The sequence below is a fragment of the Gorilla gorilla genome, chromosome 11 (assembly GCF_029281585.2).
Source record: "Gorilla gorilla gorilla isolate KB3781 chromosome 11, NHGRI_mGorGor1-v2.1_pri, whole genome shotgun sequence".
In the NCBI taxonomy this organism is placed as follows: domain Eukaryota; kingdom Metazoa; phylum Chordata; class Mammalia; order Primates; family Hominidae; genus Gorilla; species Gorilla gorilla.
In genome coordinates, this window is record NC_073235.2 from 119,078,416 (window position 1) to 119,096,897 (window position 18,482).

The window sequence follows — 18,482 nt, forward strand, 5'->3', positions numbered from 1 at the left end:
TTCATAATAGTCATTCCCTCAAACAGCTGCCAAACTTGATGGTTGTCACATGGCCATCTGGAGAACAGTTGAATGTTACTGAGAAGACGCTTCCTCTGCCAGGTGCTTTATATGCATTGTAGCACTTAAGCTGAACAGCAGTTTTTTTGAAATAAGTAGATGTTATTTTAGTTTTTAAGGCGATGGAACTGGCTCAGCAAGATTAAGTGACAGGCCCAGTTTCATTGGTCTGGAAAGGCAGCATCAGGATGTGACTAACTCAATTACAGGCCAGAGCCATTACTCCTCATACTGCTTTCCCCGACCACACTACGACCTGGAGAACTTGGATTCTAGTCCTAACTCTGCCCTCAGTCCTCTTAGGTGAAGTTCATAACTTCCCAGGGCCTGAGTTGGATTCCACTACATGGAATAAAAGAATTATCTATATTTACTATTTGTCCTCTACAGAGATTTTTATAGATCAGTGGGGGCTTGCTGGTCAGCTGTTTTGAACTTGGCGTCCTTCATTCATTCATTTAGAAGACAAGCTTGTGTTGAGTGCCTAAGTACAAATTGTCAACAGTCACCAGCCCTCTGTTTTGTTTCAGATCCTGACACCAAGACGTGGAACTTCAGCATGAATGACTATAGTGCCCTGAGTAAGTAGACACATGGTTGTCTCTCATGGAGGGTGACACTGGCACTGAAAATCTTTAGAGTATCACATGTAGTCTAGCTTATGGTGTGCATGGCTTTATAGGTGGTGAAAGCCCTTTCAGGGCACCCCCCCACACTCCTTCCCACTCTGTCTAGCCTAATGAGGCAGCTCTGTGGGTGAAGGCCGTTGGTAGTATTAACAAAAGCTAGCACTAAATGATGCTTGCTATGCATTAGGCTATTCTAAGCCCCTTATGCTAACTTTTATTCCTTATAATGACTTTTTTACAGATGGGGAAACTGAGGCCCAGGGAGGATGAGTCAGTAACACAGGGTCACATAGCCAATAAGTTGTACAACTGGGATTCAAACCCTGACAGTCTGACTTCAGACTACACATTCCCACCAGACTATGCTGGCCCCGGCGGTGACAGGCAGCTCAGGCAGCCTGCCAGCCCCTGCTCCCAGGAAGGTAACAGTTCAGCAAACAGCACAGATCCTCAGAGTACTCTCTGTGCAGCTAACTACTCAAAAATGCAAGGAGGGGGCATTGGCCAGGCAAGTTCCAGCTAATGCAGTATCTGGTCATAGTCAGCACCTGGTTACGTCCCTCTGTCTTCTGAGAAAACTGTCATACACTAAAGTTTTTGTCACTTGATCCTGGTACATGGAGCTTGCACACCTGTGTCAAAGCGTCAGCCCCGTGTGTTTTCATCTTCCATTTATTTTACTCTTCTCCCCCAGCTGCCATTTCTACACCCTCTCTTCCTCCCCCCAGCTTAAGAAGGGAAAAGATAAGGATGTATGCTTAGGTCACTTTGCAGATTTGGGGTATGAGGTAGGATTATCTGGAGGCACCAGTACAGTCTCTGGGAAAGGTGGTTTGGGCCAGTGATGGGACAGCTCCCTGCAGAATTTCCTGGTTTTCTCCTTGGCCTCCAATTCTTGAAATGTGTACATTAGGCGATATCTTTCTTTGGTAGCTGCTAGTGTTGTTAGTTTGCGAGGGCTGCCGTGACGAAGTACCACTGACTGGGTGGCTTAAACAATACAAATTTATTTTTTACAGTCCTGGAGGCTGGAAGCCTGAGATAGGTAGGGTTGGTTTCTTCAGAGGCCTCTCTCCATGCCCTGCAGGTGGCTGTCTTCTCTCTGTGTCCTTGTGTGGATTTTCCTTTGTGTGTGCAAATCCCTAGGGTCTCTCCCTTTTCTTAGAAGAACACCACTCATTGGATTATCGCCCACCTTGGTGACCTCATTTAACTTATTAACCTCTTTAAAGGCCTTATCTCCATATACAATCACATTCTGAGGTCCTGTGCTGTGTGTTTAACATGAATTTTGGAGGGACACAATTCAACCCATAACGCTGCTGCTGCTAGCCCCGTCTAGTGAGGGCTCATTTTTTAATCGATTTATTTGGTGTTGGAACGGAGAGACCCAAGGCTCTGGATAAAGATTGCAGATTTTGACACCTGGTATTCTCATTGCTGGTGATTTTAAACCAGTGGTTTCCCCTGTTGTGGTTGTTTTGTCTTTTTACTCTTGTTCTGACCACGGTGCATGGTGACTTAGATGACTCCTGCTTTTGCAGATTCATTTAGGTTTTTTGTGTGATATCGTTACTTTTTTTTTTGAGGCAGAGTCTCACTCTGTCGCCCAGGCTGGAGTGCAGTGGCGCAATCTTGGCTCCCTGCAACCTCTGGCTTCCGGGTTCAAGTGATTCTCCTGCCTCAGCCTCCTGAGTAGCTGGGATTTCAGGCGTGTACCATGCCTGGCTAATTTTTATATTTTTAGTAGAGATGGGGCCTCCTCCATGTTGGCCAGGCTGGTCTTGAACCCCTGACCTCAGGTGATCTACCTGCCTCAGCCTCTAAAACTGTTGGGATTATAGATGTGAGACACTGTGCCCGACTATCATTGCTTTGTGTAATGCTCCACATGTTTTGAAAACCATGTTTATTGGATACAAAATTCTCCATATATACTTCTCAATGAAGCTCATAGAAGAGAAAAAAAATTCTCCATATAGCTTTCAGATGAATTTTTCTAATTGTTTGGCTCCTCTGCGTCTTTACCAATGTGTTACACACTTGAGCTTTTGCCTGCTGAGATAAACCTTGAAATTCCTTGCCATAATTATGGATTTGTGAATTTCTCCTTGTATTTCTAAGTTTCAGATAGGTTCATGATTGTGTGTCATGATTGGCTTTTTATTGGTATAACATATAAAATTGTCTCTGTGTCAGTCTTTCTGTCATTTTGCTTTAGGTATGTCTCTGGATTTGGCTTCATTAACCCTACCACATACTCACTGTAGAACATATTTTGACGTGTGAAGAAGAAAAACCATCCCCCGTAATCTCCCCACTCAACTAACCATTATTAACATTTTGGTTTCATTCCCTCCAGCCTTTTTACTATGCGTTAAAATATAAAGTTTTATATATGCATATAATTTGTATTTTGCCCTTTTAATTTAATACTCCAGCATAAAGCATATTTACTTTACTGAATGTTAACAGTTAATTCTAAGTGATGAAAATGTGTCCATTATCATAATGGGCCATTTTGACCTTCAAGAAATGGTTTCGTGTTGTTGAACTACTTTTGTCTTTTCCAGAATTTTTAATACAAAATAAATTTTGATAGCTGTATAACATTCTGTCTTATGAATGTGTCATACATTGCTTAAATTGTTGTTGTTTATTTTTTCCTGCTTGATTTTAATTGGCTGCCAGTTTTTCCAGTTTTAAAGCTGTAGAGGAACACCTTCGTACCTAAGTTTTTGTCTGTATTTTCAATTGGTAGTTGGGATAGATTCCCAGAAGTTGACTCATTATTCTTAGAGCTCTTGCTATAATTGCCAAATTGTTTTCCAGCAGGTTTTATTCCCAACTAGCAATATGGATGTCTAATTGTTTCTCATCCTGCAAGTTTGAGAAGTAAAAAAGTATCTTATTTTTCTGATTATTTGTGAAGGTGAACATTTCTTCAAATGTTTCTTAGTCTTTTTCCTCCTGTTTTGAATTGGCTACATCTCTACCCTCTTCTTTTGTGGTCTTAGTACTTTTTTAAAGCATGGGTTCTTTTTATATTTCTTTACTCAGGGTTTTTTTTCCTTTCACTCCAGTGTGTGTCTGCTGACAGCTTAGTGTTACACAGCTGAATTTGTTCATTATAAAATGCATCTGTAGTAGATGAAATAATGTTCAGAACTGTGTGTTTGTGACCTGGTGATCCTGGTCCTCACTCCTTTGTTCTCTGAGCAGTAGACAGAGTAGCGACCTAGGAGTGGGCTTAACTGGGTGATTTGTGGTGTGCTGACTTCAGTGGCTTCTCCAACACCATGCCAGAAATTATCTAATAAGTTTATTCATCCTGGCGAGCTTCCTCTTCCCCTTGTTAATTTCTGAATTTTAAATGTTTTGATGTGAAAAATGTAGGGAGGCCAGGTATGGTGCCTCATGCCTGTAATACCAGCACTTCGGGAGGCTAAGGTGGGTAGATGGTTTGAGCCTTAGGGATTTGATACCAGCCTGGGCAACATAGCGAAACCCTGTCTCTACAAAAAATACGAAGACTAACCGCATGTGGTGGTGCACACCTGTAGTCCCAGCTATTGGGGAGTCTGAGGTGGAGGATAGCTTGAGCCAGGGAGGTTGAGGCTGCAGTGAGCCATGATCACGACACTGCACTCCAGCCTAGGTGACAGAGCAAGACCCTGTCTCAAAAAAAAAAAAAAAAAAAAGGAAAAACTTAAGGAGATGGAAAGTTACATTCAGCAAATATTGAAATTCCCAAAGCCCCAACTAAAAAACACTTTCAAGTCTTCCTAATCTAACAGTGCCTTTTCTTGCCTTCCTGCCAAACCTAGTGCCTCTTGTCCATGTCTCTTCCCCACTTTCTCCCTCTTCCCTTGCCGGTATTTCAAAGCCACATCATAGTCCCCTGCTTTATCACTTCTGTTCGATTCTTCTTCTTTGGCAGTGAAAGCAGCCCAGAGCCTCCCCACGGTCAACCTGCAGCCTCTGGAATGGGCCTATGGCAGCAGCGAGTCACCCTCCACCAGCAGTGAGGGACAGGCCGGCCTTCCATCAGCTCCATCCCTTTCGTTTGTCAAAGGGCGATGCATGCTCATCTCCAGGGCCTACTTCGAGGCAGACATCAGTTATTCACAGGACCTTATTGCGCTTTTTAAACAGATGGATTCCAGAAGATATGGCAAGTAATTGGTCTTTGTCTGATTCCCAGAATGTGTAGTGGTCTGTGATCTCAACATAGGGTGTTTTTCTCTACCTTGAATATTCAAAAATTACTTTCTTGGGAAAGACTTCCTGTTCTGCTCCTCTTCCTATAGAAAGATGACACGTTAATTGTTCCAGATAGTAAACATACAGTGGCGGCTGTTTTGTCATAAGGCCTCCCAAAGAGAAGACCTCATAATTTCCCCCTGGTCAATATCTTCTTGGTAGAAGCAGGTAAATTCCTGCTTCAGCCATTTAAAACCCATCTGTTTTTATTTTGGCCTTTGCAGAGCAGAAAAACAGGTGGTTGCCATAAAAATAAATGCTTTTCCATATGCAAACTTAGTGGTTTTCAAACTTGAGCATGCAGGAAACTGCCTGCAGGGGTTGTTAAAACGCAGCTAGCTGGGCCCCACTACTGGAGCTTCTGATTCTGGAACTTGAGCATGGAGCCAAAATTTTGCATTTCTCACAAGTTCCCTGAGCTGGTGCTGCTGCTGGTGATGGTGCCACAGTTTGAAAATGCTGGTAGTTCTGCTCTCGGCCTGCCCATCAGCATCATGGGGCCACTTCAAAAGCACCGATGCCTGGTTCTTACCCAGAGATGTTTATTTTGTCGGAGGTGGGGCTTGGACATTGTTGGGGTGTTTTTTGTTTGTTTTGGTTTTTTTAGTCTTCAGATAAGCCTAATTGTAAGCCAGTCTTGAAATCTACTGGCCACAACAGAATAGTTTTGCTGTATTTTATTTTATTTATTTTTGAGATGGAGTTTCACTCTGTTGCCCAGGCTGGAGTGCAGTGGCGCAATCTTGGCTCACCGCAACCTCTGCCTCCCGGGTTCAAGTGATTTTCCTGCCTCAGCCTCCCGAGTAGCAGGGACTACAGGCACCTGCCACCACACTGGGCTAATTTTTGTATTTTTAATAGAAGTAGGGTTTCATCATGTTGGCCAGGCTGGTCTCGAACTTCTTCGCCCACCTTGGCCTCCCAAAATGCTGGGATTAATTACAGGCGTGAGCCACCGTGCCTGGCCGTTTTGCTTTATTTTTTCATGAGGTTCTTCAAAAGCTCCCCCTTCAGAATAGGGGAGAAGCAGCTATAGATTCTGGACTCCTGGGTGTCATTCTCAGCTTGGGCCACATTGTTTTTTAAAAACTATGTAGTTTTTATGGATCAGTGTTTCCCCCTTCTTGAATTGGTTTAATCTTGTTCTTAATCAAGTAGAACTCAAATACTTAAAACCTCATGCCTTTGAGACCGCACATTCAAGCATCATCCTGGAAGAAGCCTCTAGAATTGCTTGCTTAACAAGAGCTTTCATCAGGGTTTGGGTTCCGGAGGAGGCTGATGCTGTTTGCTACGTCATCATCCTTAGATGGATGCAGTTTGGACTGATGAGGGCAGACGGGTGAGCAGGGCACAGGGGAGTTGTGCGAGGCCCAGGCAGGTCGTGAGATGAGCTGCTCCACGACAGTCTAGATCCTTTGCCTTTCCTGCCCCCTCAGGTGTTTGGCTTCAGCTTGGGGTGGCCCTTAAAAGGCAACTACAGGCCGGGTGTGGTGGCCTGTAATCCCAGCAGTTTGGGAGGCCAAGGTGGGTGGATCACCTGAGGTCACAGGAGTTCGAGACCAGCCTGGCCAACATGGTGAAACCCTGTCTTCTAAAAATACAAAAACCAGCCAGGCGTGGTGGTGCCATCCTGTAATCCCAACTACTCAGGAGGCTGAGGCAGGAGAATCGCTTGAGCCTGGGATGCAGAGGTTGCAGTGAGCCTAGATCGCACCACTGCACTCCAGCCTGGGTGACAATCTCAAAAATAAAAAAGGCAAATACAGTGATATGTGTCTATCACCAGCCTGTGAGATCACACTCCTGACATGGTCTGCATTCTGGGAGTGGGTACCATGAAGGTATGGATACTGATCCTGCTCACACCCAGGTGTCCAAAAACCGTGATAGGTTCCTTTGCCTTAGCTGTTGTTCACAGCTTTTCCTGTTTGCTGCTGTGCCACTGTGAGAATCAAGTTGTCAGGAAGGGCCTTCCTCTTCTAGTTCTGCATTTACGATTAGTCTGTCTGCTTTGTTCCTTCCATCAGGTTGTACCTGGACGACCTCGCTTTTTCCTGAAACTGACTCTGTGTCCATGATGCCTTTTTCTGACCACCTTGCTTTTGAAGGAATCATACAGTGAAGAATGAATTTTTGCTGCCCAGATAGCGTTTACTGAGACCAAGCTTTCTTGATTTTTCAAAAGATAGATTAGTAGAGAAATTCCTCTATTTAAAGAATCAGCCACCATTGGGTAGAAAGATGCTCACCTTTCTTAGTTGATATTGTGTGTAATTTATACTACACTATGCTGATCAGCAGATGATGTAATAATCCCACTAACAATAATTCATAATAACTGGCTTTTGGGGTGCTCATTGTTTTCCAGTCATACTTTTATAAGCATTTTCCTTTAATTTCATGTAATCCTCACAGTAACCCGTGAGGTAGGGGTTGTAGTATCTTTATTTTTCAGATGTGGAAACTGAGGGAGAGGTGTTACAGTGACTTGCCCAAGGTGACATAGCTAGCAAGAGGCAGAGCCAAAATTGAAACTTTGGCAGTTTGACCACTGACCACATGCAACTTGTTTCCCATGTGTAAAATGGAGTTAACAACAGCCCACCTTACAGACTTGGGAGGGGCAGATCAGAGGGTGCCACCGAGTGTTGGCACAGTGCCGGGCTGAATGCGAATGCTGCTTAGATGTGAGCTACAGTTACCACCCCTGTCACTCAGGGCATTTCTGACCTGCTAGACCCTCCCCAGCCGTGTATCCTGTGGCACCTTTTATCACAACCCTTACAACCCAGTGTTGTCAGCATCTCTGCCTCTTTTTCCTCCCAGTATACTGGGAAAGCCTCCAGGGAAAGTACTCTCCTAATTTCTGCATCCGCAGTGCTAGGTACAGGACCAGCTGCCACATTGTCTAAGCTTAATGGAAGTTTATGAAACCAAGGAATAAATGAGTAAGTGTGATCATGTAGCAGAAGGGCAGAGTGTCCTATTTGCTTATTTATTTCTTGTCATTGCAGATGTCAAGACCAGGAAGTGGAGCTTTCTCTTGGAAGAGCACAGTAAACTAAGTGAGAAGCCTTCCTTACTTGTTTTATATCATGCTATTGTTAAGCTTTAATAATTCACCTTAAATTTGATGTATTTTTGAAGAATCTTCTCCTCCCTTTGCTGTGGTGGGATGCTTGAGTACAGGGTAAGTAAAGGTGAGGATGCAGCCTTGTCCATATCCACTGATATGGTGGCTTTATGACAGCCCAGACAAATGCCAGGCCTCTTCTGTCATAAGGGTGAGGTGGCAGTAGTGAAATTTCCCAGGCCTGTGAAATCTTCCTGCTGTCATAGAAGTGCTAGAAGCATGGGTACATAGACGTTAGGAATCAGAAGTGAGCTAGGATTGCTTAGCTTAGGTGGAAGTGACCATAGATTACTTCTAAGAATAGGCTCTCAGTGTACTTCTAGAACTGGATGGGATGATCAAGAAAGATAGCAGAGTATCACTGGGAATGGACTTCATAATAGAGTTCTATTTGAGGCAGAAGTCAAGGCCAGGGACTTAGGCATTTTAACAAGCACTTTACAGACTGACCAAGGAAAAGGAATATGTGTACAGATAGCATAAGTGCAAGAAGAGGAAGCCAGTTTGGGTTTATCATTTTTCTTCTCTGTGTTTTGCTTAGATGGGGCAATAAATTCTAATATGCCTGGAAAAAGGAAATATGGTCATATCTCAGACTGTACCAGAATACCAGTCCCTTATCTATCTGGCTGTAACAATTCTGCATTGGGTTTGCAGCTAGCATGGCTTATGTTCCTCTGCTTTTCTCCTAATCCTGATGGCCTGTTGGGCCTCCCAAACCAAGGAAGGAGTCATTTGTGGGTACCAATCAGGCCAGGACAGACACGAGCCAACCCTGGGAGCTCTGAGTCATTGGCCATCTTCCCTGGCAGGCTAGGGCTTCAATGTGAGGGAAAAACTGGGTTCCTTCCTTTTGTCTCCTTCTTATGTGACTTATTATGTGACATTGGGTAAATAATTAAACATTCTGGGTCCCATTGTCCCTTTAGTAAAAAAAGCGGTGGTCTTTAATCTCTATCTGCTCTCCTGACATAGGAATTAAATATAAAGGAAGAGCCTTTGGTTCCTTGAGCAAAACTTGCTGTGAACTACATGATTAGGTTTGAATATGAGATGGTAACTTAATAAATGCTGGCTGAAGCAGAAAGAATGGCTCACGGTGATCTTGAGACTCTCTGGCTGCTACTATTTGGAACTTGTGATTTAGAGGGAATTATTTGGCAAAATCTGAATTTTTTTTCTTTTTGAGACAGGGTCTCACTGTCACCCAGGCTGGAGTGCAGTGGCATGATCTCAGCTCACTGCAACCTCTGCCTCCCAGGCTCAAGCGATTGTCCTGTCTCAGCCTCCCAAGTAGCTGTACACAGAATCCTTTTGGTGCCACTTTGCCAGCTGGGCTTGCCACTGGGCTTGCTCTGCCCACTCGACCTGGCAGGCTGCACTCGGCTCACGCTACCAGTCCAGATTCCACACCCACTGAGGGCGAGCTAGGCATGGAGCAGCAGAGGGTTTGTGAGCAAGTGAGTGTAGAGTCTGGCCACAGCACATAGCCAGGTGCGCCAGCTGCTGCAGCAGAGCGGGCAGCTCCAGACTGTGGCACAGGCACCAGCTCTGTATGAGGCTGCAGCTGGACTAGGCATACCACAAGCAGCTTCTGCCTTGGGCACCAGCATCTGGATGATGGGAATGTGCTGGTGCCTGAAAACTTGAAGACACCAGCAACCATGGAGCCCCAAGGGGGTGTTACAGCATGTTACAGCTCTGGCTGAGGGAGTCCCAAGGTCTGGGCTCCCAGAAAGGTTGCCACTCTTCACTCCTGTGGTTCGGCAGACAGGAGCATGTCACTGCCTGCAGCTTGGCAAGCAGACCAGGAATGTGTTATAGCCCTTTTCTCACCTGCCATTCAGCGGGTCCCAGATTCTTGTCCTGCGTCCAAGAAGAATGAGGTTACATGAACAACTGGAGAGTGAGCAAGGCAGAGAAGGGTTTTATTGAGCAACAGAACAGCTCTTAGTGGAGAGGGGACCCAAAGTGGGTAGTCCCAACGTGTGGCTGAGTCCAGGGTTTTTATGGGCTCAGAATGGGGGTGTGTGTGCTGATTGGTCCATAGGCAGGCCTGGAAAAAGCACCATTCGATTGGCTAAAAGGCACTGAGGAAGTTCTTATTCTGGGTTGTGGACTCCACCTGGAACTGACAGCCTGGTTTTCAGGTTTCAGTCTGTCTTTGGCTTAAAGGTTGGGTTTCACTGTGGACCCATCCCTGTCTCCCTAGGAAGTTGTGTGCCTCCTGCTGTTAACAGCTGGAATTATAGGCGCATATCCCCATGGCCGGCTAATTTTTGTATTTTTAGTAGAGATGGGGTTTTGCCATGTTGTCCAGGCTGGTCTTGAACTCCTGGCCTCAAGTGATCCTCCCACCTTGGCCTCCCAAAGTGCTGGGATTACAGGCGTGAGCCACCGTGCCCAGCCACAAAAGCTGAATTTTTTAAGAAAAATAGAAGTGAGTTCTTTCCTTCTCGCTTTTGTCTTTCAACCAGGAAACACATACATGTTAGCTATAAAGTCTTTGACTTTTATGGAACGACAAAAAGCAGGACATTTACAGCATTAGTAGATAAATGTAGTGTTGAAAAACCATGACTTGTGACTCACATAGCATTGTAGAGTGGTTCCTGATCTTTTGCAGACAACAGACTCCTTGAAATATCTGATGAAAAGAATGGATTCTTCACCCGGAAAAAAATGCACATAATGGCCACAAATAAGATTTTGCACTTGATAAAGATGATTCCATGGATCCTGAGTGAAGATTCTAGATTTAGAGTTTTTACCTGCTATCTCATCATGACAGTGTCTCACGGAAGATAAGACTGAGAAAAGGTTGGGCCCAGAGAAGGGAAACAGTGGCTTTCCTTACTGGGAGCATTGCAAGGTTACAGTAAAGTCAGTGACACAAATAAGAGTAAAATTGCCATCTGCCTTTGTAAAATGACCCATTATGGAATTTAGAAGCCAGCTAAACTAAGAAGCTGGGAGGGGACGCAGTGAGAATAGAGCCCAGTTCCAATTTAGTTCTGATTTTTCCGCCAGTACTGTGAACCTGGGGAATGCGCACCTCCTGCCTCACCCCATGCTGTCCTTCCTCATGAGTGAAATTAGATCGATGACCCTGAGTTAGTGAACGTGTGCATAGGAAACTGATGAAGAAATTACAATAAGACCTGAGTACGTGAATGCTCATTGGTGAAGCAGTGGGAGTTATTTTCTCTAGTAAGGAGAATCTAAGCTTTCCTCCTCTCTCTTTTCTAAGTGACTCAGGCCTTTTGCCCCCAGTGAAATTGGCATAAGTCCTTTTGTTTTCCCCTTGCTGCCAGTCCAGAAGGGTTCTCAACAATCTTGTCTTGTCAGCTGCTATTTGAAAACATTAGCATCTCTGCTATGTGGCTAGTAGCATTCTGGCAAAGAGCTATTTTACAGAAATGACTTCTAGATGACTCACGAAACCAGACAACACGTCTGTCATCTCCTAGTACCAGGGAAAGGACAGTAGAGGCAGTCGTTGTCAGGGAATGGTGTCTTTCTCAGGAACACTGAGATGGCTGAACTAGCAGCATAGGATTTTGGAGACAGTAGTTGGTAGGAGACAGAGTAGATGTTGGTTTTATTCCTCTTAAATGGCCGAAGGAACATAATGCTTACAAAGCCCTGCCTTTTTTACCAGCCAGTTCATCAGCCCTTTCTTAGCTTTCATCAGGTATTTGAGTTCTGAAGATCACTAGAATTAAAATGAAAATGGTTTCTGAAAGCACAAGGAGTGCTCAGCCTCCTGAAGTGTGTAGAAATCAACATGCTCAGATTTAATTTGGAGGTATAAAATGTATTTCTGCATCAATATGGACAGTCTGTTTTGTATTAAAGCCGTCAACCTTCCCTAATTTCTTCTCATGGTGATTATTTTTGTGGAAACTGTTTCCAGAAATAACTGGTACTTATATTTAGTGGAGGAGAGAAATGGACTTAAATATATTGAAAATACAAAGCAATTGGAGGTAGTAGTACATGGCTCAGCCCTGCATGTTCACATCAGTATTTACAGTGGTAACCAATTGATGGTTGTGGCAAAAGGCTTTTGGAATCACTTGTGAGGGTATTAAGAAAACATGATCACACATGTTTTATGTACGTGTATGAAATAGAGAACCAGCCTTAGGATTTCAAATAATATTGGATAGAAGTAAAATAATACGCAGTTTCTCTTTGTAGTTTCCTTTACTGGATACCGGAGGACGATTAGCCTCTTGGTGGGTTACTCTGACTCCCAGAGTGCCCTTGAAAAGGTAAAGGATAAAGAGCAATTGATGATCTGTAAATAATGGCTACTCTTCTAATTAGATTTTTCAAAGGAAAATTATAAAAGGGAAGAACATCCTGAAAGTGACAGCCTGCAGGACAGCAGGCTATGGTTAGTGATTTAACGGTAGTTCCACTGCTAGGGGTCTCTAGGTCTGTCATTTTTTCTCTGCATTTTTAATTTGTAATTCAGCCTCCTTCTCCCAAGAATTATGTGTTTTATTTATCTCTCCGGTTTATTCTTTTTCTGTTTCTCTATTGAATAAAGGGTTTTTTTTCCCCTCTTTTTTGAAGTTTAAAATCAGGTGAGACTACATTCTTTCAAAAAGCAAGGTCAGTGCAATTCATTTGCTTTCATTTCCATGTAGATCCCAAGTAATTTATTTTTCCCATTTGGGTTAATGGTCCTGACTAGAAGAGATTTCTCCACCCATTATATAGGGACCTAGGACCAGCATCACTGGAAGGAAATATATATATCCCAAAGCTCTTCTTTCTCCAAATCTTTTGGGCATGAACACTCCAGCTCATATGCTTCTATTCTTCTTTTCAGTTGCAAAGGTGCGCTGCCTCCCACAAGTTCGGCTGGACCCTCTGCCCACGACTCTCACCCTGGCGTTTGCTTCTCAGCTCAAGAAGACATCTCTCAGTCTCACGCCAGATGTCCCAGAGGCAGACCTTTCTGAAGTGGACCCCAAGCTCGTGTCTAATCTGATGCCCTTTCAGAGAGCTGGAGTCAAGTAGGTTCTTGATCTTCCTCTCTCTTCCTCTCTTGCTCAAATTTCATTACTTACCACAGACCGCATTCAGATGCTTCCTGTTTTATGAACTTTTATTTACCATGGATAGATGAAAATTTAGAAGAGTCTAGGCATTAAACAGCCAGGTGTGCTGTTACCAAAGCTTTATTGTAACCATTGATTTCAAATTCCATGGTTTAATCAAGACTCTGAATTGCAGCTATGCAGAAACCCAATTCAAATTAGCTTAAGGGAAGAGATTTCTCAGTGCCTGTAAGAGAAAATCCAGCATCTCTAAAGATCTCATCAGGCTGCTCTCCTCTCTCAGATCTGCTTTCTGTTTGTTTGCTCTGTTCCCAAGCAGGTGTTAACTCAAGTTTGGCAGCTTGGGCCGCCAGGGGCTTCCAGCTTGCATTCTCAGCTTAGCAACACACAGAAGCACCTTTTTTCTAATGGGGCTGACACTGCAATGGCTTAAGTCTGGTACCAATGTTGGAGCCAGTCATTGTGGCCTTGGAGGCTTGAGGTCTTGTTGATTAGACTTGGTGATAGGCCTGTCCCTAGAACCAGAGGGTAAGGACTGCCCACCTAAATTACTGGGATTGAAAGTGGGAGGTGGCAGTTCTCCAAAAGAAAGTCAAGGTGCTCTTGTTAGAGGAAGAAAAAAGATAAACCTACATCCTGATCTTTCCTTTTTTTCCAGAGTTTCTTGGGAGAAGCAAAATGCCATATTTGAACTAGCCTTCTCTTAAAAATATGGGAGTTCAAGGAGAAGAAAGAGGAAGTCTTGATAGTCTGTCTAGAAATAAGAAGCTGTTATTAGACAATGTAGTTGGACATAGAGCCCTGTGCAAGGGAAGGAACCTAAATTAACAATGGCACTGACAAACCACAACAGCCTGCCTGCTCAAAGCCTGATTGTGGTATTTTGGTGAAAGCTTGGCTACCGTCTCTGGCAGGATTTGGGTCTCGGTGTGTCGTTTGGGCACAATGCACTTTATTACGTTACCTGGCCCCAGCCTTTCCCCCTAATTCTTTTCTTCATTTCCTTCCATCTCTCTTAAATAGTACACTCTGCAAAACCTCCTCTGGCATTGCCATTCCAATCCTCCAGCTGGTGAGATGTCCTTTGGGCCTTGTTTTAACCAGGCTCAGGGTGGTTTTTTCCTTTCATCTTTCTTTCTCTGGGCCTCTTTATTAAAGCTGCAGTAGAGGTTGCCCAGCCCCACCCCCTGGGCAGCCCCTGCCTTCAGCATCCAAGTTCTTCGTGGCACTGTTAGCCATCCTTGGGCCCACGTGGTGGGTGCTGGTTTTACCAGTTACCCCATTACCCCTGAGAGAGGCTCTGTGTGTGAGGCGCCCCAGGGCAGATCTGTTTCTCTCTCTGTGGCTCTAAAGTACTTGTAATCTTTCTTCAGAATTTTCTAAATAAGCTCAGATTTTAACTTTCATAGTCTGAAGAGGTGGGGGTTTGGCACTGGGGGAGGAGGGCTGTCAATTCTATGTCTTTTTTGTTTTCTTTAATGCAAGAACTACAATTGAACACACCCTTTAATTTATAAAGCAAAATCTCTTAGAAATATCAGCATCTTCTAATATCCAAGTCACCCTCTTCAGCAGGTGAATGAATTGAGGCTTAGAAAGACAGTCAGTTGCCTAAAGTTATTCAGCGGCCAAAAGTGGAGTTGGGACTTAAATCTGTGTTTTCTGATTGATTAATTTCTGAGTATGGCATTTTTTTCTATTATATTCAACTACCCTGTGGAGGATGACATTTACTTATGTTATTGTTCCTCTGTTATCCAGGCTTTTTCTGTCTTTGTTGTCATTTTTTGGCCACTTTGTTCCTTAGTTGGGCTCCCTCTAGGCAGGGGAAAAAGGAGAGAATGTGAAATTCAGGGGGTCCATTCTGCTCTAAGGATGCGGATAGACCAAACTTCTGGAAATTATAGATGGTAAAGCTGAGAAGGCTGAAACAAAAGACGCTCAAAGGGCGTGGGGCTCTCCATGGATTCCGTTGCTTAGGTACTGCTTGTCCTCGCTGGCCACCAATTTTGTAAATCAGAAAGTGAGGTAAAAAATACATCTTTTCACACCTGCCCTCCCCCCATCTGTCTGTGTTGTGGGTTGATCCCAGAAATGGTCCAGAAGATTTCATAGAGGTGGGTGTACAGGGAGGAGGCTGCGCCTGTTCTGGAGAGGTGAGGCAGCCCACTGCTCAGCTCCGTTCCTCCCCAGTGGAGGGTGAGGCTGCCAAAGCTGGGCTTTGGGAAGGGCTGCCCCCTCTCCTAGGCAGGCCCCCGCCCAGGCTGCAGGGAGAACAGCAGGGTGCCACGCCATGATGCCTGTTGTCCCCACACTCTACTGGCTTCGGGCTGCCTGGGGATTTGCTGCCCAGTTTTCCATCTTTGGAAACGGTGTTTCCAGGCAATTCAGAAAGGGCAAGTGCAGCCTAGACTTCTTGTCCGCCCTGCTAGCTGCTGATTAGAAGAGGTGACATTCTCTGTTTTCACTGTGTGAGAAGGAAAGAGAAAGAACTATCCCAGCGGCTTATTATCAGGATTCTGAGCAAATGATCTATTTTTCAGAGATTAGATGAAAGAAGACTAGTATTTGGCACAGAGGACCAGACATCTGGCACTTGGGATCCTTTTAGCTTTTCACTGTTTCATCATGCAACACGAGCAAGTCATTTTTACTGTTTGTGTTTTGATTCTTTTTCTTTTTGTGGAATAGTAGTTATGATAGAAGCACTTCCTTAGCACTTAAGATGTTGCCAACCACTGTTTTCAGTATTAGCTTTATTAACCCTCCCACAGCTCCATGAGATAGGTACTGTTATTACTCCCTTCTTACTGCTGAGGGGGCTGAGGCATAGGGAGGTTAAATCATGTGCGTGAAGGTGTACAGCTGCTGAGTGATGGAATTGGGACTCCAACCCCAGCCAATCTGGCTCTGAAATAGTGGAATACACCTTTATTCATGAACTATTAGCAAGGGATGCTGCACTTAAGGGCTTTAGGGTCCTGGAGGCTGCCATAGTGAAAAACTCAGTGCTGAGGTTGGTGCTCCCTGTTGGACAAGCACCCTTCCTCCCATCCTTTTCTCCGCCTCTCTCCTCATTAGCAGCATCTTCTGTCTTTGCCAGCCCCTTTCTCTGCCTTTATGCATACTGAGTGCTCTCCAATCTTCAGAAAGCCTTCTTTTCACCCTACCAGCTCTTCTTTCCTTCCTTCCTTTCTTTTTTTCTTTTTTTTCAGATGGAGTTTCGCTTTTGTTGCCCAGGCTGGAGTGCAATGGTGTGATCTTGGCTCACTGCAACCTCTGCCTCCTGGGTTCAAGCGATTCTCCTGCCTCAGCCTCCCAAGTAGCTGGGACTGCGGGCATGTGCCTGTAGAGATGGGGTTTCACCATGTTGGTCAGGCTGGTGTCAAACTCCTGACCTCAGGTGATCCGCCCCACTCAGCCTCTCAAAGTGCTGGGATTACAGGCATGAGCCACCGCGCCCGACCCTTTCCTTCCTTTCAAGGCAGACTCTGGAGTGAGTAAGCATGCCCTCCTCAGTGCTAGTCCTGGACTCCCACCACCCTCCTCCATGTATGTCCCCTGTGCCCTGCCTACAGTGGGCTGAGGCAACTCCTCTCACTGGAAACTTCCTTCTTTGGCCTCCATGACCTAATCATCTTCCAGATCTTCTCCCTACCTTTTGACCACATTCCACATTTTTCCTTTTTGGGCTTTCTCTCTCTCTCTCTTTTTTATTCTGCTCCCTATTTGGCCCATGCACCTTTCCTTCTGGGGAGCAAGTCTGGTGGTGGGCTGGGCCCGGGTTGGCCAGTGCAGTGGCCTTCACCCAGCAGTGCTGACCCACTGGACGTGAGGGCAGATGAACTCATGCCCCGGGAAATGTGCCGTCCTCACCTTGTCTGCCTTCAGTTTTGCCGTAGCCAAAGGAGGCCGCCTGCTGCTCGCTGACGACATGGGCCTGGGGAAGACCATCCAAGCCATCTGCATCGCAGCCTTTTACCGGAAGGAGTGGCCGCTCCTGGTGGTGGTGCCATCCTCCGTGCGCTTCACCTGGGAGCAGGTTAATGCTCTTCAAATTGCAGTTTTCACAGAGAAGGTTTTCTTCAGTGTTAGAGTCATAAAATAATGGTTTGCAGACAGGACCTAGGGATCTTTAAGGATCCTGTCTCAAGTAAAGGCAAAGGCAGGAAGAGAGATGAGATGCCACCTGAGGGCAGGCTGGGGGTTTTCTGGATTAGAATCACGTTACACCTTGAGGGAAGAAAGCCAAGGAGAAACCGGCTTAGAGACTTGTGTTCATCTGTCAGCAGGCACTTCTGGGACCTCTGTGCCCTGCTAATAATACTTTTCATCTGTACCACACTTAATTTTTTTTTATTTTTCTTTTTTATTGTTTTTTAAAATTTTTATTTATTTTGAAACTGGATTATGAGACTGGCTAGTTTTTGTACTTTTTGTAAAGATGAGGTTTTGCCATGTTGCCCAGGCTGGTCCCAAACTCCTGGGTTCAAGTGATCCACCTGTCTTGGCCTCCCAAAGTGCTGGGATTACAGGAGCCACTGTGCCTGGCCCACACTTAATTTTTAAAATATTTTTACCTCCTGTATTTTCTTCAATCCCATGACAGTCCTGTGCGGTAGGTACAATAGATAGTAACCCCATTTATAGATGAGAAAGTGGAATCTCAGAGGTTAAGCTCCATGCTTCCTCTTAATGAGGAGCCCTGGCGGATCTTGATGTGGCATCTCCTGACTTCCCAACTCAGGGGTTTTGCACTCTATAGAGGGGGGAGTGAGTGGGATGTTCACTGTCTGCCAGGTAGCTTTATGGATGCAGAGCCTGACAAGAAAACTGTATCACTCACCCTTGAGCTTTTTTTGCTGTAAATCCAGGAATCAGAGTGCTTTTGTGAAATGAATAAAAAGCCCATGAACAAACTCAGTGAAGAAGGAAGACCTGGTCCATCGTCCACAGCTTTTTCTAGCTTTATGCCACTGACGTCAGCCTGGGGCTTCTTCCTGAGGCCTCCATGAGCCATTCATGCAGAGGAGGCAGCTCCTCCTGCTGCCGGTCAGTCCAAGGCCCAGACGTGCTGTTCCGACCGAAGAGATGGCAAAAAAAAAAAAACACTAAAAAATGTGCACCTCGTTTTTTTTCTGTCCTGGTGATCTGAGTTCTTTTTTTTTAATTTTAATTTTTAATTTTATTTTTTAATGAGACAGGGTCTCATTATGTTGCCCAGGCTGGTCTTGAACTCCTGAGGTCAAGTGATCCTTCTGCCTTGGCCTCCCAAGTCTTGTGAATTCTGCCAGTGCCTGTAGAAAGTAATCTTCAGTA

The 18,482-nt window shown here is 44.9% G+C and overlaps 1 protein-coding gene across 13 annotated transcripts in view; it reads left to right on the plus strand.

The window, feature by feature from the left end:
* The window catches only part of SMARCAL1 (SNF2 related chromatin remodeling annealing helicase 1), a 76,805-nt gene that overhangs the window by 3,328 nt on the left and 54,995 nt on the right, over positions 1 to 18,482 (plus strand). For 10 of the 13 annotated variants that reach the window (XM_004033180.2, XM_004033181.3, XM_019022003.3 and 7 more), the window contains 5 exons: positions 591 to 641; positions 4,630 to 4,863; positions 7,970 to 8,020; positions 12,932 to 13,118; positions 17,055 to 17,205. In XM_004033180.2, the coding sequence (XP_004033228.2) occupies positions 591 to 641; positions 4,630 to 4,863; positions 7,970 to 8,020; positions 12,932 to 13,118; positions 17,055 to 17,205 (674 nt within the window). The remainder of the gene's footprint in view (positions 1 to 590; positions 642 to 4,629; positions 4,864 to 7,969; positions 8,021 to 12,931; positions 13,119 to 17,054; positions 17,206 to 18,482) is intronic. The other 3 variants (XM_063695188.1, XM_063695190.1, XM_063695189.1) reach the window with 1 other exon arrangement.